Below are 21,945 nucleotides of genomic sequence, written 5' to 3' on the forward strand. Positions count from 1 at the left end.
GAATGAGGTTTGTAAAAAATGCACCTGTATCTGGACTACTCAATACTCGATATTCAAACTAAAGACAACCAACAACAAGTAGCTTATAAGACTCCACTCAGTAGCATTTGATTAAGAAAGTGAATTAGTGAAATTTAAATTTGAGACAGCACTCAACAATATCTTGGCTAGTGTTATTCCTTAGTCTGGATAAACAATCGTTCTAGTTTTTGGTAAAATCCATACTTTGTGATTGTTGTTGATGTATATAATAATAGTAATTTTTAAGAAAAATTATGATACCTCTGCATAGTCACCAACCCATAATCGATATTTAGGTTTTAACATCACTTTGAGAATTTCATGAACGTAATTTTTTTTTCACATGGACCTTAGATAGTGCGCACGGGTTATTTCTAGTAAAACATACGGCAAACAAACCATTAGTTTTTCTTTTTTTCTTTTTTTCCTTTTCCCTCTTGTAGTTGTTGATTTGTTACCTTTGTTTCTTTATACTGATATAGGAAAAAATCTTTACTAGGTTTTCCATTTTAGGTTTCAATTAAAAGCTGATGATTTTTGTCACTTTGTTTCTAGTCATTAAATTTTGAAGATAACTTGTAGGGTTTCCCTCTTGTAGTTGTTAATCTGTTACCTTTGTTTCTTTATTCTGATAGGAATATTTTTCCGTTTCAACAAAACACCTAACATATATATATATATATATATATATATTATCGAAGAGATAGAAAAAAAAGCGAGAAGATAACCCTACGTACCTCATCCATCGTCCTTAACTTCCATTCCTTCTGAAAAAAACTTCACATCTTGAGAAATAAGAGTGAAGAAGATGAACAGATATTTCCTTTATACTCTCTTGGAAAGTCTTCACCATGCACGGAAAATCAGAAGAGAATGGAAATTTAATGAAGATTTATCTTGTTTCCATCCATGTAAACTAGTGCCTCGCGCGTGCGTATTGGAAGTTGATTGTGTTGTTTAAGGGTAGTGGAATAGGCCATGTGTTATATGGTGCAAGTGGCGTGTGTCCTTGTTCATCTGTTACCTTTGTTTCTTTATTCTGATAGGAATATTTTTCCATTTCAACAAAACACCTAACATCTAACATATATATATTATCGAAGAGACAGAAAAAAAAAACGAGAAGAGAACCCGACGTACCTCATCCATCGTCCTTATCTTCCATTCTTTCTGGAAAAAAAAACTTCACTTCTTGAGAAATAAGAGTGATGAAGATGAACAGATATTTCCTTTATACTCTCTTGGAAAGTCTTCACCATGCACAGAAAATCAGAAGAGAATGGAAATTTAATGAAGATTTATCTTGCTTCCATCCATGTAAACTAGTACCTCACGCGTGCATATTGGAAGTTGATTGTGATGTATCAGGGCAGTGGAATAGGTCCTATGTTATATGGTGCAAGTGGCGTGTTTTTTGGCATAATTCTTGGATAAAAAGTATATCAACACTCAATGCACTAGATAAATTTGTATGTACATCAGTTATATATTTATTTAATAAGGTCAAAATCACTAAATAAGCAATTTACAAAAGACCAAAATGGTGAATCAACAAAAAATACATCATAACAAACATCAACCATGAAAGAATTACATTGTGGTTCCATAACTTGTATCACTCCCAACACTTCTTACATCAATTAGTACACTTCTACCACCAAGTTCTCTGATGGGAGGAGGAATGCCATCTCTTCCTCCTACATATCTCTTTTAAATCCAGCTGGCAAATGCGACAGTAATCCACTTCCAGGATGATACCAAAATGCAAAAAGACCACTCTCCCTTCCGGCATGTATAATCCACTTAACTATCATGCAATTAATCGCATATAGTTCATACTGGTCCGAGATCTGTAAGATCGCTGCTAAGCATTTATTATCTCTTAAGATTATTCCCAGCTCATATATCGTCAGCCTTAGCTCAAAGAAGTCGGCGCCATAAATAAATACCAAGTTAATAATTTACAACAAAGTAAGTTGATAGTTACAAATACAGACCTACAAAAAAAATATTTGCCTTTATGAATAAAAAATAGTTCGTTCAGTTCCTTGAAAAAGGTTATCATGCAACACATGACGTTTAATTCACCATTTAGGTGTTTTGTTGTAAATCATATAAGCCTAAATCATTGGTAAAGCTCACCATAAGTTCTGAAATCAATAGAAAGCTGTAGTTTATAAAGAAAATTCATGTTCAGGATTTGCACGAATAGCACCAGACAAAGAAAAATAGCTACCTTCTCATACAACTTCTTCTTTAAATGTTGCAAGTGTATACAAGCTTCTTGACTTGTATTATCTCCAACTCTAAACTATGACTTCAACACTCTCATATTATCACTTTTGTTCTATTGTAGTATATCTTGACTTATTTCACCAATTTTTTAGGTCTAGTTTTTTAATTATACTTTATGAAGCATTTTTTTTTAAATTTCCAACCCGCCAATATCCTTCAGTGAAAATTAGGTCCTTCAGCCTGAATAGTACAAAAATACAATCATTCGTAATCCGTACTTTTCCTATCTCTCAAGCAACATTGCAGACCGGGAAGAAAGAGATAAAGAAAGCTTATAATGAAGAAAATGAAGTTTAAATCGATGGCAACCAAATAAGGAATTCAAGTAGTTGTTCTTCTAAAATAATATTTAGATGAGCACATCTAAAGTTACTTGTTATTAGTCAGTTCATTCTAAGGATTGTCTTCTACACGATCCCAATCCATCTTTCCACACTTTTCCTCATCACCAGCTACATCTTTTTTTGCACTTGTTTTTTCCTCTTTTCAGCAGATCATTTTGTTTCATACCCAATAATAGGAGATAACAACTAATAGTAAAGATGACATTAGTTTCAAAGTACAAATACGAAACACATCATTTTTCTTGACAATAATATCTAACCAAGAAAGGAGGTAAAAATAGCTTACATGTCAGCATCTCAATTGATACTCACATTTTCATAATGATAGAGAGGAAAAAATCATCCTTGAATTCTTTATTATGCCTTTTTGCATTATCCAATAGAGGCTGAAAATGTGAAGCCTAGGTTGAAAGGATTAAACATCCATTGTCATGCTTAGCTCTTGACCAACTGTGCCAGTTCCATTTTCATATCTCCCTTATCCTCTCTCTTCTCTCTCCTTCCTCTCAGAACCTTAGGATACACCTCTTCATCTGTTTCCTTCTTTGCTCAGATCTGGTACTTTAGGGACCGGATCTGAGCAAAGATTTCTTGCTTTTGTAGTTCATCGTGATTTACAAGTTGATTATAATAAATTTCTTCGCTATTAAAGCGATTTTATTTTCGCTATTAGGGTGATTCAGTGTTTCTTTCTTTTAGATTTGTTCGTGATTCTTTATCGAGATACAAGCACATCGGTGATTCAACACTGCCAAGATCAAGTTCTTCATCAGAAAAATAGATCTAGGTTTTCCGGGGTATTCGCTACACATAAAGAATTTAGGGGAAAATTACTCCTCTCTCATAGGAGCACCTCTTTACAAAGAATAAAACAAATTAAAATGCTCGAATTATAATTTCGAATACCCTTCCTTCTCCAATCTCTATGTACAAGATTTGGGTGTTGTCGTTGTTGTAGATCGCTCTTTCTCTTCGCGATTTATTTGCACGTTGCATCTTGCTTGTATTTGTTTCGTTGTTTTTGATGTACTTGTTTTTCTTGAAACCATCATGTAAACGTTTCTTTTATGGAATGAAATACTTATAGTTTGATTATCAAAAAAAAATCCATTGTCATAACCTTTGAACATGAAATGTATTGTTTTACATCCTCCAAACATTTTTGCAAGAACATACAATTTTTCATGTAATGAAAAAAACATATAAACCAATAGCAGTTGATAAAACATGGTCACAGTTCAAACAATTGAAATTCTTCTCTAATTGTCAGGCTGCTTAATTATCAAAGTACGCAATCGTACTTTATAATACAAGGGTCCAAATACACTACTTCAAAGCAAGTTCCCAAAATTAAATTCATTGTTGCCTTTCATAAAGTCTTAAAATGAAAATAACTTGTCGTTCGAAGATTACCTTCGTGGAGTCAGGTGCATCCGTAAATTAAAATTCAATAATGAATCCTTAAAAAAAATACATAAAAACAAAATTATTTACTTCGCAAATTTTTCCAATTTGGAGAACACAGAGTATCTTTACTCATTTCCTATTTACCTCGTATAATGATTTCTTTCAACTCCACACACTTGGCAAATTTTTGAAATAACATTAATAAGATCAAACAAATGAAAATTAGTATTATGAGCACTAAGAAAACCAACATCCACTGCCAATGGGTGAATTAGTGGCTAGAGAGCATGTAAACATATTTGAGAGAGCACTTCCTAACAAATGCAAGGTCTATAAAATTGTCTCAAATTTTTGGACTGAACAATTATCAGATACAACTGGACACTCAACATGGTTGTGCAACCATTTGATACTAAAATGAAGACTACAAAGGTGAAAAATCTATCAGAATCTCTGAGAAAGAAAATTAAAACATTTGAAACCCATTTTCAGTTTCTAAAAGAAATTCGTTTTCAACGTTTTCCTCGTAAGAGTGCAAATACAAACAAATAAACACTAGAACATGAGTCCAAATAAATTCGTTTTCACCTAGACGGGGTGTTGATAAGGTTGACAAGGGTTACAAACAAGACTTTGTAAATTTTATAACCAAGAAACGAAGAATTACCCAGACTGGATAGCTGATTTCAAAACGACTTTTCAAAGTCCAAAAATTATAGTGTCTTTGGATACAGTAAGCAGAAGTCAGAAGCAAAACTATTTTGCTTCCCATACGTTGACTTTTTTGCTTCTAGAAGTCGTTCTGAAACGTTGCACCCAAACTACCTTCTTGCTTTTTGACTTATAGAAGTCAAAAAAGTTACTTCTGGAAGCGCATCCAAACTAACTTCTTGTGAAGAACATAACAATTTGCTTTTGGACTTTTAAAAATCAAAAAGCCAGAAGTCAATTTGGATAGCTAATTTCAAAACAACTTCTAAAATCGAAAAATTAACTTTTTAAGAAGCAAAATAATTTTGCTACTGACATTTTTTTTTTCCGTGAAACAAAATAATTTTGTTTTATTTACACATCCAATTTTTTCTTTTTTCTTTAAGGAAATTACTATCCAAATGAACTTTCCACTTTTTGACTTAAAAAAGCCTAAAAGCTGCTTCTACATCCAGATTCCAAACGACTTGCTAGGTTCTTGCTTCTAGAGAAGTTACTTCTCCCGGGATTCTGTGAAATAAAATTTTCTATTTCTTTGATAGTTTGTTCTCTTTCAATATCTCCTCTCTTTTCTTCCTCAACACTGGAAATAATTAATCTTCTTTCGATCAAAAACCCATTAAAATACTTTCAAAATTAATATCATTCGTTGTTTTAATCAGAAAAATCGTTAATTTCGTTACTTACGAAACTCCTGTAAAGATCGGCTCGGTAAGTATCATCTAATAAAATCCCAGTTCTCAATTTAAATTTGGTTCGATGATTTTCTTTTCATGTTATTCAAATTCGTAACCCTTAAATTAAAAGATGTAATTTTGTTTTTCTTTGATCATTAAAGAGCTTTGTAGTTCACATCAAACTTTTTTTTCCAGTATTTAGGTATGAATTCGTTATGGCTTGATAAATTGCAACGTGGTTATGCATATAATTTTTGTTGCTTGATAATTCTATAATGTTAGCAGTTAGAAGTTAGATTAGGGTTTTATATTAGAAACTCCCCTTAAGGCTCTGTATTTTTTTATTTTTGGGTTAAGCATTTGGGATTAAAATGTTGTTAGTCTTTTGCTAATTTTGCATTTATTAGGATGAAATTGTTTTCAGATACATGATGGTCGTCTGTAATGTTTGTGTAGAATATGACTTCAAAAGAAGCAATAAAAAAGTTCTTGTCTCGTTGTTTTATTGCTAAGCTGGATTAGCATAACACATCTGGGATATCACCCTAGATGGGGTTGTTGACAAGGTTGACAAGGGTTACAAATAAGACTTTGCAAATTTTATCTACAGTGTCCAAAACTTTGTAAATTTTATAGCTAAGAAACAAAGAATTACCCAGACTGGATAGCTGATTTCAAAACGACTTTTCAAAGTCCGAAAGTTATAGCGTGTTTGGATACGAGAAGCAGAAGTCAGAAGCAAAACTATTTTGCTTCCAAAAAGTCGATCTTTTTGCTTCTAGAAGTCGTTCTGAAACGTTACACCCGAACTAATTTCTTGCTTTTTGACTTTTAGAAATCAAAAAGCTACTTTCGGGAACATATCCAAACTAACTTCTTGTGAAGTACATAAGAATTTCCTTTTGAAATTCTAAAAATCGAAAAGCCATAAGCCAGTTTGGATAGCGAATTTCGAAACGACTTCTAAAAATCGAAAAATTAATTTTCAATGAAAAAATTTTGCTATATATATATAGTCTTAATAGCTTTGTTTTAGTTCCACATCCAATTTTTTTCTTTTAATAATGGAAATTTATATACATCCAAATTAACTTTCGACTTTTGACTTTTTTGACTTAAAAAAAATTGAAAAGCTCATGATTTATAAGGGCTGATATATAAGACAAAATGATCCACAGAATGGTATCCCTTAGTGGGACTGGTACGAGCCCTTATAAATCATGGAAAAGCTGTTTTTACATTCCGTATCCAAACGACTTGTAGGCTCTTGCTTCTAGAGAAGTTACTTCTCCCCGGATTCCGTGAAATAAAATTCTCTTTCTTTGATATAAGTTTGTTCTCTCAATTTCTTCTTTCTCTTTCAATCTCTTCTTTCTTTTCCTTTTCTACCTCAGCACTGGGGAAATAATGAATCTTCTTCCGATCAAAAACCCATTAAATTACTTCGAAAGTTAATATGATTCATTGTTTTAATCAGACAAATTCTTAATCACAAAAATCATTAATTTCGTTACTTACGAAACTCTTGTGAAGATCGATCCTGTAAGTATCATCTACTAAAACCCCAGTTCTCAATTTCAATTTGGTTCGATGATTTTCTTTTCATGTTATTCAAATTCGTAACCCTTAAATAAAAGATGTAGCTTTGTTTGATAATTCGTTATGGCTTGATAGATTTCAATGTGGTTATGCATAGAATTTTTGTTGCTTGATAATTCTATAATGTTAGCAGATAGAAGTTAGATTAGGGTCTTACATTAGAAACCCCCCTTAAGGCTCTGTATTTTTATTTTTGGGTTAAGGATTTGGGAATAAAATGTTGTTAGTCTTTTGTTAATTTTGCATAGGATGAAATTGTTTCCAGAGATACTTAATACAAACTGTACGCAGTGTTAAGATGATATGCATGCCCTATATTAGATTGTTATACATGATGGTCGTCTCTAATGTTTCTGTAGATTATGACATCAAAAGAAGCTACGTTGCCTTTGTTTGAAGATGTTAATGAAATTCACGCCGATGGGTTTTAACTGCATTAGCCATGTTGATGGCAGTTCTTGCACCAGGCTCTTATAAGCTTAGAATAAAAATCCTCTATATGACTGATGCACGTATTGATATTTTTCTATACAGACAATTATCAAGTCCAGCTTAGATTAAGAATTGGTACATCACTGTCTTAGCTCGACTGGTAGAGCACATGGTGTTTAGCCGTATAGATGTGGCTTCGACTCCCGCAAATGGTATAGAATTTCATTGAGCCAAGGCATATGTTCTTTTGATTCCCATTTATCTCTGTAATATGCAGTGTGACGTAGGGACACTAATGTCCTCACGTAATGTCGATGATGGCCGACACTGTTTATTCGGTTAGCCTTTTTCAATTAGTGGATGTCATTTTTCCTAAATTTTGATATCCTTAAATTGGTCAGCGACTAGATTATTGCAGCAAAACGGTCTTATATCATTTTAGAGATGTTAGATAGGTATGTTGGTATCTATTCTTTGTTAAGAACTGGATTGTTTTGGAATAAGAAGAGCAGTGTATTCGGTAATTATTGATAATTACTGAATGAATTATGCAGCGGTACCAATGACCTATGCTTGCTTTGGTGCATATTGTGCCAGTCTTCAAAACAAATACTAATAGACCTGTGACATTATTCAAGCCTTGCATAAACTTCATCCGTTAGCTGCTTGTTTGTTTCCATTACATGCATACAATTATTCGACATAGCTTTATATGATTGTGTGCTTGTGTCTCTGTGTACCCACACAACAATTCTTTAGTTGGTCATTTTGCACAAGGATTCTTTACTATGACTATCAAGTGGTATCCATTTCCTTTAAATTATTTGCAAGATATAGCAATGACGTCAGTCTGTTTGGTGAAGGAGGAGTTGTTTATACTCTATTGGTAGATGTAGAGACCCGAAAATAGTTGATGTTTTGTTTACTTGAGTCGTTATGTGTCAAATGCTAAAATTCTTATTTATTTGTGCTTGCAGGGGCCCGGAAATGCAACACTAACCTCATTAGCTCCCGTATCTGAAGCAAGTACTGCAGCTTCCTAGCCAAGTGTTGCGGCCTCCTCGACTTCAAAGACTTTAAAAATCAACCTAGAATCTCTCTCTGGTTCTGTAGGCAATAAAGAAATCGTAATACCATGAAAGATGATATCTCATCAGACAAAGGAATAAGTTTCCCTGTCGATCCAAATCTTCCTAGATGGCAGTGTCAAAACTGTCGTCACGCACTTTGTATTGTTGGTGTTGATTCTTACGTAAATGAATCCGCTTCTCGTGCTGGTTAGAGTTTTATTCAATCATCTCTTAATTCTTAAATTGTTTTCTTTCAATTTTGACTTGAATTTCTTACAATCTGGAACTTTAAATGAATACCCATTTTAGTAGTTAATCTGAATTAGAAGCTGGGAATAATTTAATTTTAGTTCGAATTTGCTCAGTCGATTCTTGAAATTGAGAAAAATCAATCTGTCTTTCTTCAAATATTGACAACAGTTCAATCTTATGTTGACTAGCTTAATTCCAAGAATCTCAAATTGCCAACTTATATTTTGCTTCCTTTAATCCTGGGTTTCAATGGATTAAATTACTATTTGGCTTTAAAATTGTTTGAATTTGATGGGTAAGAATTCCTATTAGACTCAAATTTTAACCATGTTGCTTGTACTGAATCTTACTGTCTCAGTTTGTTAGAGCTTCAGAATTTCCAATTTAATGTAAAGGATAAGCATGGGTTTCAGGAATGCAGGGCTCTTCTGTTCATGGAGGAGCAGGCAGCGTTATGGCTTCAACTAAAATGGATCATTCCTTTGTTGTTTTATCGAAGCAAAAAAACTCATCACAAGGTGGTGTTCCTCCCCGGCCTCGTGGTGGACCAGGTGATAACCGTGTGAGTGGGAAAGCAATGGAAGATTCCTTTGTTGTGTTGCCACCAGCTGCTGCGTCCATGTATAATAGTGAATCTGGTTCAGATGGAGGAGCTCATTTACCATCATCTGGAGGAATTCCTGGTAACCATTTGCATCCAAACAATTCTGGGTTTCACTCGAGTATAACTGTGTTGAAACGTGCATTTGATATTGCCACCACTCAGACTCAGGTATAATGCTCAAACTTCCTTTTTATCTTTTCATTTTGTTTTAATATTCAAACTATTATCTGTGACCATGAATCTGAAGCTTTTGTTATAACCTTGTGAGATTGTTGCTTTCTCTTGCCTTATCGTTATTTGTTATACAGGTTGAGCAACCTTTATGTTTGGAATGTATGCGGGTATTGTCTGATAAACTTGATAAAGAGGTTGACGATGTGAACAAGGACATTAAAGCGTATGAAGCTTGTCTTCAGCGTCTTGAAGGAGAGACACGTGATGTTATGAGCGAGGCTGATTTTTTTCGCGAAAAGTTAAAGGTGCTTAGTTTGCATCACCAAACTCATACTTCTTGTCTCTTACTTTTTGGCAAGAAAGGGAAACTGTCTTTGCCAATAAGCTATTTATTTACTGTGTGTTAGTGAATAGTTTCTAGTGTATGCTCAGCACTAGAGCAACATGTACAGAGTGACTTCTTATTTCACAACTTGACTACATCATTAACGATGTTCTCTGCTTTTCTTTATAGATCTTATTTCAGTCCTTTTTACTGCATGTTCTATTAATATTGATATAAATAGTGCTGATATGAAATCTATTTCCTCTCTGAAAGTGGTGACAATCAGCTTCTTATCCCCTAATTTGTCCGTCTTTTTAATAGGATTTCTATCTTAACTTCCTAATATGTCCGTCATCTGGTTCTAACCATCTTTAAGAAGCTACTATTTCCTCCACATTTAATAAGAAATTCTGTTACTCTGTTTATGCTATTTGGATTCCTTTAGTATGTAACCGTCTTCTAGTGGAGTTTTGCAATATCCTGTCTTACGTGTTTTTCGTTTTTACTGATTTTGTGGTTACCTTTTCAAGATTGAGGAAGAAGAACGAAGACTTGAAGCAGCAATTGAGGAAACCCAGAAACAGTGCATAGAAGTTGATGCTGAATTGAAGGATTTGGAAGTAAAATCTAACCGCTTTAAAGACCTAGAGGAACGGTAAGTGGTATCACCTATGATTTGTTTATTCACAAGCTGTAGAAGATTAGATTACTATTCCTGAATGTGCATCATTAGTTGGGTCTTCTCTTTCTTCTCCCCACCCCACCCCCAAAGATTGTTGACTATCTATCTGTTGCCAATTGAATGTAAATAGGTACTGGCACGAGTTCAACAATTTCCAGTTTCAGTTAACTAGACATCAGGTATTTTGATCTATCTTATCTGATTGACTCCATCAGCTAGTGCATTTTAAAATCTTTCAGGATTTATTTGTGAATATGTTGATTCCTGGTTTGTGTACTTTCTTAGAACTTCAGATATGCAGACAAGAATTATCTTGTTATACTTTTCTTATGTATTCTATTAAGAAACTCTTTAGATGTTCCATTGAATGCAGTTTTGCCTCATATTTGTCAATATTAATATGTACATAGTCAATGCACCTCATCAATAATAGCTGCAAACCCTGCATTCTGCATACTTTTGCTGTTCATAATTTTTTATCTGGTACATTCTTTTTCACAGTTAAGTAGACCCGTGAAATGTAACCAACGATAACTGGTAGGTTCTTAGGTTAGCAACTATTGATTTGGCCTTGGAACCCTTATTAATCATGCAGCTGCCTTTCTAATAGAGTGGTAAAGTGCTGGGGTGTTGATACCACAACTTGTGTTCAAAACTCATTACCATCTAATTCCTACCGCCCGACCCAATCAAAATGAAATAACACAAACTTTATTCACTTCCTTAGTATATCACCCTTTCACCTCCCAAGTATTATTCACTTCTAGATTTGCTATTCACCCAAAGGGGTTCACCAATCTCAAGAACTAGGGCTTTAGATGTGTGGACTGTGGATAATATTGCTAGGGCGATGACTAGGGCGTGGAAAGCACATCCCATTAAATGAACATAATAATGAAACACTTGCTAGTTTCATTTAACCAGAACCTTTTAGCTTGATCTGAGTAGATTTGGTTAAATCCAGAAGATGCCGTTTGTTCTTTCATGCTATCTGTTAACCATCCTGCTTTTTTACCAGAAAAATAGCATTTTTTTTTATTTTTTTTAAAAGCTTGGAGAATGTTGTACAGAATTGGTGTTTGTGTTCTCTATTTTTTATTTATTGCTTCCCAAGAAGCCAACAACTGTGAACTCTGAAGTTTTCGTGATCTGCAGGAAGAAAGAGACTCGATATTGGCAAAGATTGAAGTTTCACAAGCACATTTAGAATCTTTGAAGCGAACCAATGTTCTCAATGATGCCTTTCCAATATCGCATGAGGGAGAATTTGGAACCATAAACAATTTTCGACTTGGCCGTCTTCCGAAGATCCCGGTATGTAGTTCTGCAACTAGGTCACCCTTATTACTTGCATTTAAAGCTTTAAACATGAGAAATGCTTGCCTCGGGACTCATGAACTAAGGGTCTCTTCTCACTTTTGGTGGTTTCAGAATAGAGTTCTCTCACAGCTTTTGATATGTTTCTTTACTTCAATATTTAGGTTGAGTGGGATGAGCTAAATGCTGCCTGGGGACAGGCATGTCTTCTCCTTCACACAATGGCTCAATACTTCAGGCCAAAGTTTCCGTATCCTTTAATTGATCTAAGTCTTTCTGTATACAAGTTTGCAGTATCACAATTTCAGATTGACGTCATCTTATGGCATTTTCTCACCATGTACACCACTGCCTAGGTGATTTTTTACTTACCAATATGACAACTATTATGTGAATTATCTAGTAGCAGTAAGGTTATGCTAAGTTCATAAGTCACTTGACCTTAGCAGTCAGCACACAATAGATATGTTGATTATCTTTTTTATTGATACCCTATACGCTCAGAAAGTCGTTATTCCATTTAATTGTTCATGAGTTTTCCTTAATTTATAGGTTTCCAGGTATCGAACCAAAATTCTTCCTATGGGAAGCTACCCTCGGATTATGGATAGCAACAACAACACATACGAGCTGTATGTACCGATTATTTTTTATATCTAACTGCATTTGACTAAATAATTCGTAGAAATGGGTGTCTTCAATAAAAAAAAAGGGAGCTTGTTAATGGTCTCTTGGATCTACTGCTTCATGATCTAGTTAGAGTTTCAGTACAAAAGGTAGGTAGGGAGGAGTTTGATTCCACCATTTAGCGGGTTCCACCCAGAAACCATTCCTTGCCACTGCAAACCTAGTTGGAGACTGAAAATGTGGGGGTAAATCAGGAATTCTTGCGCAGGTTGAACTGTCAGATCATGTTGATTTATTTTTGGTAAATGAAAAAATAGAATATGTGCACCTCTTGCCACACAAATCTAGATCTCCATTCAATTTTTCTCCATGTGATTATCGATTTGTTTCTGACTTTTTCATTTCTTTTATTAGGCTCTTTTTTTATCTATTTATTGTAATAACTTAAATTGTTGACTTCAACAGATTTGGTCCTGTGAACTTATTTTGGAGCACTCGCTATGACAAGGCAATGACTCTGTTCTTAACATGCCTCAAGGAGTTTGCTGAGTTCGCAAATTCTAAGGATCAAGAAAACAACATTCCACCAGAAAAGTGCTTCAAGCTGCCTTACAAGTAAGATCATCTTCTTTTTTTCACTGGAAGAGAGATTCGCTAAAATCTCAGTGGTGATACAGGTTTCCAAATGAATTATTTTGTTATGTAGGAATTTACGGGCTTGATAATAGGAAAATAAATAGAAACTTTTGACAAGTGTGTTCTTACACTCTTCCCTTAGAATTATAAACATCATTTAACTAATCCATCTGAATGGTATTGAAAGCAGTCCAGGGAGGGAGTGGGTCCTAGTAGGTTCCCTGGGTGATTAATTGCAGTGATGCTAAAGGCCCTTGACATGCTATGACATTCAAAAATTTGTCGTGCAAACCAATTTTACGGGTGCTTGTGAAATTTGCTGTCTTGCTATCGACCATTCTCTTGTCTCTCTTTCTACTCTAAAGATCTCCCCTCTCTTCACTTTTTTTCCCTCATGCTAATATGAACTCCATTACCACCGACTGCAACTAGTATTTCTCTTGACATCTTTGTGGCCAACTGCAACTCTTAAATTCTCTAACAACTTCATCCTAATCTTTTTCATCTTTGACAAATCTTGGGATCTCTCAGGGTCATTTTCTTTTGTAAATCCAGTGTTCAGTTTGATTCCCTTTCTTCTTTCATACAGTTTAAATGGTTTTTGCTTCATCCATCTCATTTTGATTTTAGTGCAATTGAGTGCTTTGCAATGGCATAGATGACTTCTACAGGTAAGACTGGGCCAGCCTTTGTTGTGCGAGGTACAGTCCTAAGAATTGTGATAGCCTAACAGCCCAAATATCAGTGCTCCAACTGACCAGAAACCACTTGGATAATTTCCATTTTTGAGTAGACATGCCTAGATTGTTTTGATATCTTAATTTCCTGTGTGTGCTAACCTTGTACGTCTGTATGCTTTACAGGATTGAGAATGATAAAGTGGAAACCCACTCTATCACACAGAGCTTTAACAAGCAGGAGAACTGGACCAAGGCTCTTAAATACACACTCTGCAACCTAAAATGGGCTTTATTCTGGTTCGTTGGGAACACAAATTTTCAACCACTTTCTTCAATGGTATCTTCTCCCTCTGAAGTTCCAGCAGTTGGCTCTTTGTATGCGAAAAGGATGACTGGTAGTACCAAGTCTGAATCTCGATAGGATTCGTGAATGAAGATGAATATCTTGTAAATATAGATTGTTTAAAAAAAGTAAATTATTGCTATTCGCAAAAGATGTACATAAACTCTGGTTCTCGTGGCACATTAAAATCTCGCAAGACTTTTTATCCAGACTGAAATCAAAGATATGCCCGTTTGAAATTTGAACCCAACACCCACAGGGAACACATCAGTATCAATCCAGTTACTCAAACCACTGGTATTTTAGCAGGGACTTGCATTGACTAAATTACAAAAATTGCGCACCACCCATTTCCTAGTGATTGTAAGATGCTTCCATTGCAGAAACCGACTCTCAAATCATGCAATCCTTCTCTTGTCCCAAGCTCTACCAGGCTCAGCTTAGCTATCTAATGAGTACCTGAATCGAACAAACAGTTGATAGTAATTAGCTAGCTGTTGACGATTCTTTAGGATTTCTTAGCGTTTACCTATATGTAATATTCATTTCATTAAAATTACAGTTAACAAGAAATTGATCATTTTTATCAAAAAAAAAGAGGTTAGATTGTGAAGTACCTAGGTAGAGAAGATCGAATGCTTGGTGGTATGGCATGGGCAATCAAGGGAGCCTTCAGAGAAGCAGCAGTTCTGCTCAATGCACTTTCCAGTTGCGCTGCAGGTAACAAATTGATAATAATAACTTGGTCAATAATAGTAACCATTTTAATGAAAATGACTTATAACTGGGGCCCAAATTATTAATAGTACAACCCCTTCATCTTAGCAATTCTTGAGGTTCTGAATCTTCTGATATCAATTCAACCTGGGTAATTGAACCTAAACCTATAACCCAATTTCTTAAGCTGCACTCTCTAATGAGTTTACAGACTCTGCTGTCTCACCAGCACAAGTGATGAAGTTTGAAATCTTGGCTATCAGTCCAACGAAGAACAATGCCATACTGGAACGTCACCAACTCTATGTTCCATACCGTGTCTCAGTAAGCCAACAAGGCACAATCAAGGTATAACCTACCTGAAGTAACACTCCAAATGACTGAGGTTGCGTCAGGAGAGCACACTTCAAGAACCCAACCCATAACTTTGGGTATTTCTATATCTGCACTCAGCCAATGCATAAAAACTGTACATAAGGGACAACCAAGTAGATTGTTTCATGTGCAAGTCATCATCAAATTTTAGTATTAGCCAATGACATTATACCTGCTTAGTCACAAGTAGCGAGAGAATCTCCATTATGAAACCTACCTACAATGTCCATATTCACCAATAGTCAAACATATTACTACTATTCAATAAAGCAAGAAACTATTCTCTGAGATAATAGGGAAATGATTCGCACCTCAAACTCAAAGCATAAAGGAGCTATCCACAATTCAATGAATAACAGGCAAATGGCCCAAGTTACCAAGCGAAAGTAAAGTCCCAGAGGAAGCCGAAGCACGTGACATAAATTAATCCTCACCAAAGCTGGGAAAGCACCAATTGCTTGCATGACTGAGCGCACGAACAGCAGGGGAAGCGGAATCTGCTCGACCTGTAGTCGAAAATGTTCAGATTGTAGAAAATTTTAAGAGATGAAAATTGGACATCTAGGCATGAACAAAATCAAGTTTCCAGAGGCAATACCAACTGATCCAACACCTTTGCTAACACTTCTGGTTGCTCAAAACAAGCATTGCATGCATCCATAACCTGTGAACAGAAAAGTACTTGCTTAGCTCATGTGTCCAACATAGTGTAAAACCTGTAAACATCTATGAGAAGTATGACACATGCCTTTTTCATGGCAATCCCATGATTCCCATCTCTCTCAGGAACAATTCCATGAATTGCAATTAAGACTTCAGCTGGGAAGTACTGAACTTGAATGAGATGATCCCTGCATGACAACATTTCCAGCAAGTCATCAGTACAAAGACGAGTAATGATTTACAACGAAAATGAACCTACAGTATAACAGCATAAAGGCTGACATTGAGAGAAACACAAACGAGAAGAAAAAGGAAAGGGATGCAGATACGTGATACCATGGGGAAGTTTTCAAACAACAGTTCTGAAAGAGAATTACCTGCAGCATGCGAGCAGGTGTAGTTTAAAACTTATCTGCCGGAAGGTTGACAAGCTTAGGAAAAATTGGTAACACCTGATTAAACAAACTCATGAATCATAAGAGGGGAAGAAGATCACAGATCTTTGTCAACTATATCATGATAAAATGACAAAACAAAATTGAGATGAAACGGAAAAGGTAGATTGATCAAAGAAACCTTGTCTTCTGGTAGAGATGATATTACTGGAATGAGAATTCCAACATCCTGCAAGCAGCATAAAACAAGATACAAATAAATGCTAACAGTTTTGAATCAATAATAAATTATACACAGATTACGGATGCTACCTTTAGTTTCAAGTCATAACTTTCTGACAGTGGATACTAAATCTGGTGAAGGAACTGTTCCATCCGTTAATATATGTAATACCTATCCCAGAGGACCAGATAAATGCAATATTAGTTTCACTTTGAGATGAGCTTAACAAAGGTACAAAACATATTGCTTGTTTTAGTTTGACTTCCGCTTATAAAATATGTATAACTAAATAAGATTTCAGACATCACCATTTTAAATGCTCATCTTTTATCTACGGAAACTTCATATAACGAACAAACGAATGAACGAAAAGGTTGAACAACCTGTGATAGAAGGCTCTCATGGCCAGAAGGGGAATCTGAAATAATTGCAAGAATCTCGGTGAAGATCCTACTGTGCGAACTAATATTGGAATACGGTGATGAACTGCCTGCACGATATCGTCGATTGAACAGCTGTACTTAGAATAAAGATAACGGTAAAATCTGAAGTAGTTTTACTTATTAAAAACAAAATGTGAAAATAAATAGTTTTCAGACCTCAGTCACAGCCTTCGGAATGCTTTTATAAATAATAAAAATTTCCCTAAAAGTGAGCGTTTCTGTGGTATCTCATCAGAGTTTGTTCAATGAGCGAAACAGTGATACTTGAACACATCAAACACAACAAAGAAACTTAATCAGCAAGAAACTGTATATCAATACATATATATAGATAGCTGATCAAAAAAAAAAATACATATATATAGATAGATAGATAGATATGCTACCTCGGTACAGAGAGCGAAGTAGAGAGACATGCGCCGCTGCGCCTCAAAGATCAAGGATGTTGGCGTATTTGAGGTTGAGCATGGCTGATGAGTGATGGGTATTTGAAGCATCATTAGCTCTGTTTGTAGCCTTTGACCTACGGGGTACATTTTAACGATATTGGATATGAAAGTAACTTCAATCACTAAAATCACAAAGGCCAATATACCTTTTGTGCTTCAGGGGTTGGTCCTTCAGCATCCAATCCTTCTGTAGCATTTCTTTTTGTTACCCAGAGAAGCATTTCCCTACCGAAGTCTTCGATTTGCTGAGCCATGGATGATATTGGCTAAAGCTTGTTTACTACCTAAAAGGATAGCAACCCCAAAAGCACGGAAGTTAACGATGGAAAACGCCAACTTCTTACACTATCAATATCAAGTTTTATATGTTTTACCAGACTATTGCCTTCATCCGTACTTCTTCCAACTGATGGACTGCACTCTGAGAAGGTTGGGAAGGTAAAAAAGAGAACATTCAGTTAACACGACTCATTTAACAAGGTAATAAGGGTAGACCAAAAAGTGGTTCTACTTTCTCCTCATTTGGATCACAATTTCAAGCAGGATGCCAACAGCTCAGAGATCACATGTAAAGCAATTTTCAAGCAGACATCTCAAATAGGAAGTCTTTGCAAAATCAAGCTCCACACACCGCTGAGGCCTTGGGCAACTCTATCACCACTTTGGGTTTCCTCGTCAGTAATTTCGCTGCTTCCAGGAGAACACAAAGATTCTAACAATCAAATGCTGGCCCTGGCAGATAAGGGACTTCACCCAACAATCTACTCATAGATATGTCAGACGCTGGAAAAGAATCTCGAAGCATCTCAGCCTACATGAATATAATTTCCTTATTCATCAACTTTATGAGAATATGTCTTTACTATATATGTAGTAAAAAAAATCTAAGAAATACAATACTACACACCACTGTGAGAAGAAATGTTTCATATACTGAAGTAGCAGTTGTAGATGAATAGAAGTCATTTTCTTTTTCTGCCTCTCCAAATAACCTACAATAGAGTACACGCAATGTCAACTCGTGTAACATCACATAATTTATGTCAGCGAAACTGCTTTCACTACATAAAAAATATGAACATTAACATCAAAGATACACAACAATAAAAAAGAAGTAGAGGCCTCTTAACACATTTTTAAGACCCATTCCATTCTCATAAAGCATATTACAGAATATTTCAAAGATGAAAAACACTGATTAGTGGATTAGACATGTTAACATAACAAGCAAAATGCACTGCCTACCCTAATAGCTCATAAACAATAGAAACCACGGCACAACTACACAAGTAACTTAACCCAAAATCGACTTGAGCGAATAATTACCTCGTAGGTTTAATAATCTGACGATATATGCTCTTGTAAAAGCTTGCAAGGGTCTACCTCGAATGTGTACTGCAAAATTGAGATCATTTAAAGTTTGGTATAAATATCCTTCGATCAACAGACATGGGAGCGATAAAAAAAAAGAAGCAAATTACTTAGTTGGTCGGTCCTAAAAAAAACAGGACATGGTTCCAGACAATTGAAAAGTGTAGGCAATTGCATATCAATTTTCATTAAGCAAGTAACTAAATTTTATTACATGAGATTATTACTACTGCAACCCACAGATCTAAGTCAGGACCGGAAGACTAAAGCAATTTTTCAAGATTATAATTACCTCAACTATTACTAAGGAGGTTTTACTTATCAAAATTATAACCAGCAAAAAGAAAAACGAATGATAAAAGCATGCCTCCACAGTCAATTACCCTCCAAAAACCTTTCTGGACCTTGGAATATCAGGCAATATTATTCTACAGACTATGTTTACCTTCCAAAGACAAGTAACAAAAAAGACAAGGTGTCTCCAATAATGTTCCTCAACCACATTATAACAAGAAGCAATGAACCCATTTATGTCAGTCACATCTAAGGGAATACGAAATAATAAAGCAGTGTTGCAGGAGGAGTGAAAACATACTTTGATTGAAGAGTTCCCCCAATCCGGCGCACTGGAGAACCAAGGGAAGTTTCATCTTCGGTTGCATTCCAATTCCTCTGCCTCTCAGCTACTTCTTTAATCCCGAGTTATTTGTGCAGATGGCATCTTTTCAGTAAATGGTTTCCATCTATTACATGACTAATAACAGTGAGAATTTGCTATTCTTATATTTCAGCAATTGGTAGATTACAATGTTGTGTTTAATATTTCCAATTATGAATCTAGTTTCTAATAAAACGACAACATGTATATCATTCTCCTTATTTGTTACATCGTTCTACCTCGTAATCCACTAAAATAATCTCTACATTCAATAAATTGAAAACCAGTAATTTATCACTGAATAAGAAGTGTAATAAAACTGTCTAAGGGAGCCGTGAAATTCCTATGAAACCAATAATCTATGACTCCATTTGGTCGATATGATAAGAAAAATAAAATATATAGATATATAAAGATCGAGTACAGATGTTCAAGTGACAGAATAGCAACATATAACTAAAACCCTGAAAATCTTCTAAACATCCCAACACTGTACTACCACCCACTTCCACTATAAGGAAGTCAAAAAACAGCTTACAATCTAGTAAGTCAACATAGCCAGTTAACCATTAACATGCACAGACATATAAGCCGCAGAAAATTAAAAACACTAACTAAAATCCTATGGCAACATTAACTAAAATCACACACACACTTATGCTATTGAGAAGACAAAAAACCAGCTTGTAGTCAAGTAAAGAAAAAAAGAACTTAAGAAGTTGGTGACCTCACTGATGCCTCTGATATCATCGATGCAAGTTCATGAACCAAAACGTCCCTTTGCATGAGCATCTGCGCCTCTTGTACTTGAAACTCCTTCCATTTTTCTTCTAATGCCGCCACTTTCGACGGCTCAATCGATTGAATAGCTTTCTTAGTTTCCTCATTTAGAGAACTTTCTAAACCCAAAGCTGCCTTAGCCAATTGTTCAATCAGATTTTCAGACACACAGTCAGCATCACCAGCACCAGCTTTTCTCTTCTTCTTCTTCTTCTTGTTTCTCTCTTTGGTTTCACCACCTTCAACTTCTTTTTGCTTTTCAGCATCAGCATGGACATGTACATTTTCTGCTTCAACTTCTTTTTGCTTCTCAGCATCAGCATGGACCTGAACATTTTCTTCAGCTTTTCTCTTCTTCTTCTTGTTTTTCTCTTTGATTTCACCAGCTTCAACAACTTCTTTTTGCTTCTCAGCATCAGCATGGACCTGACCATTTTTTTCAGCTTTTCTCTTCTTCTTTTTCTTCTTCTTGTTTTTCTCTTTGGTTTCACCAGCTTCAGCAACTTCTTTTTGCTTCTCAGCATCAGCATGGACCTGAACGTTTTCTTCAGTTTTTCTATTCTTCTTCTTGTTTTTCTCTTTGGTTTGACCACCTTCAACTTCTTTTTGGTTCTCAGCAACAGCATTGACATGTACATTTTCTGCTTCAACTTCTTTTTCCTTCTCAGCATCAGCATGGACCTGTACATTTTCTGCTCCAACTTCTTTTTCCTTCTCAGCAACAGCATGGATCTGGACATCTTCTTCTTCTGGTTCCTCTGCAGCACCATCTTTCCTTTCACCATTTTCCTTTCCAGGTTTCTTAGACTCGGCTGCTTTTCTCTTCTCATCTCTCTTACTCTTTCGAATCTCTAGATCATCTTCATTCTCCACACCAACTGTTTCACTGCCTTCAACACCACCACCACCATCTTCTGGTTCACCACCACTCCCCCATATGGGCTTTGACAATTCATGACATTCCTGGAGATGAGGTGTTGTAAACCTCAACACTATTCCTTTCTTCTCTTCATCTTCTTTTGCTTCATATCTCTGTCTAGCTTTCTTAATTTTATTTCTGATTTGTTCAAAATTAACATCCACACTAATTTTAGTCTGGATAGATTCATAAAAAGCTGCAGAATTAGGGTTTTCACCTCTTTTAACATAATCCGCCATATCTTTGAGAAGCAGAATCTCATCGGCATCCGTCCAAACTCGACGAGGATTCTTCTCATTCACTGCTCCAGCATCATTCTTCTTCTTCTTTTTGGGTTTCTCAGCTTCAACCACCTGTGATTTCTCAACATTAGTAGTTGTAGAAGAAGAATTGGGTTTGAATTTGGAGACTGGACGTTTTGGAATAGAAATATTGGGTTTGAGTTTTGGAGGAGTAAAATAAGTGGATATGAGTTTGTTGATCTGTTGGCTGTGATTACTGCTTTCTTCTTCTTCTTGGACCTCTCTTTCTTCTACTCGGCCAGTGGAAGAAGATGAAGCAGCAGCAGATGGATTCTTTGGTAATCGAGGTGACTTTCGAACATCCATTCTACTGCAAATTAAGAAATTATGAAAACTGGAACTGAGAAAGTTTTTCTTTAGGGTTTTCGAAATTAATCTGTTTTTTGAATTTTTTTTGAAATTACTTTTCCTATGTCTGGAGAATATAAAACAGGAGGAGTGCCTCGTTTTATGA

At 35.5% G+C, this 21,945-nt stretch overlaps 2 protein-coding genes and 1 long non-coding RNA gene across 8 annotated transcripts; 1 reads left to right on the forward strand and 2 right to left on the reverse strand.

Annotated features, from left to right (window-relative positions):
• The first annotated feature begins 6,667 nt into the window (after positions 1–6,667).
• Positions 6,668–14,405, forward strand: LOC113309809 (beclin-1-like protein). Of its 3 annotated transcripts, XM_026558327.1 has the most exons (12): positions 6,670–6,997; positions 7,589–7,698; positions 8,464–8,763; positions 9,222–9,580; positions 9,721–9,891; positions 10,442–10,566; positions 10,724–10,772; positions 11,749–11,907; positions 12,075–12,160; positions 12,471–12,542; positions 13,003–13,152; positions 14,037–14,401. In XM_026558327.1, exons 3-12 carry the CDS (start codon positions 8,622–8,624, stop codon positions 14,272–14,274), a joined length of 1,551 nt encoding a protein of 516 aa, XP_026414112.1. In that variant the 5' UTR covers positions 6,670–6,997; positions 7,589–7,698; positions 8,464–8,621; the 3' UTR covers positions 14,275–14,401. The 3 variants fall into 3 exon arrangements, with proteins under 3 accessions (XP_026414113.1, XP_026414112.1, XP_026414111.1); XM_026558326.1 differs by lacking the exon at positions 7,589–7,698 and having other exon boundaries at positions 14,037–14,405; XM_026558328.1 differs by lacking the exons at positions 7,589–7,698; positions 14,037–14,401 and having other exon boundaries at positions 6,668–6,997; positions 12,463–12,542.
• Positions 14,312–15,710, reverse strand: LOC113309810. Its single transcript, XR_003340759.1, has 5 exons — positions 15,600–15,710; positions 15,461–15,501; positions 15,273–15,356; positions 14,814–14,910; positions 14,312–14,655 (listed from the first exon to the last, which is right to left on the reverse strand). It is a non-coding gene; the product is annotated as an uncharacterized LOC113309810 (long non-coding RNA).
• A 325-nt stretch (positions 15,711–16,035) lies between these two features.
• Positions 16,036–21,895, reverse strand: LOC113309808 (axoneme-associated protein mst101(2)-like). Of its 4 annotated transcripts, XM_026558322.1 has the most exons (14): positions 20,218–21,895; positions 19,428–19,575; positions 18,788–18,856; positions 18,369–18,453; positions 18,093–18,272; positions 17,836–17,882; positions 17,608–17,745; positions 17,399–17,535; positions 17,169–17,275; positions 16,953–17,059; positions 16,659–16,740; positions 16,528–16,575; positions 16,329–16,403; positions 16,036–16,139 (listed from the first exon to the last, which is right to left on the reverse strand). In XM_026558322.1, the coding sequence occupies exons 1-2, from the start codon at positions 21,795–21,797 to the stop codon at positions 19,524–19,526; spliced, it is 1,632 nt and encodes a 543-aa protein (XP_026414107.1). In that variant the 5' UTR covers positions 21,798–21,895; the 3' UTR covers positions 16,036–16,139; positions 16,329–16,403; positions 16,528–16,575; positions 16,659–16,740; positions 16,953–17,059; positions 17,169–17,275; positions 17,399–17,535; positions 17,608–17,745; positions 17,836–17,882; positions 18,093–18,272; positions 18,369–18,453; positions 18,788–18,856; positions 19,428–19,523. The 4 variants fall into 4 exon arrangements, with proteins under 4 accessions (XP_026414107.1, XP_026414110.1, XP_026414109.1 ...); XM_026558325.1 differs by having other exon boundaries at positions 17,836–18,272; positions 20,223–21,895; XM_026558324.1 differs by having other exon boundaries at positions 17,399–17,482; positions 17,836–18,272.
• Positions 21,896–21,945: the final 50 nt, after the last annotated feature.

This window comes from Papaver somniferum, chromosome 9 (assembly GCF_003573695.1).
Source record: "Papaver somniferum cultivar HN1 chromosome 9, ASM357369v1, whole genome shotgun sequence".
Classification (NCBI taxonomy): domain Eukaryota; kingdom Viridiplantae; phylum Streptophyta; class Magnoliopsida; order Ranunculales; family Papaveraceae; genus Papaver; species Papaver somniferum.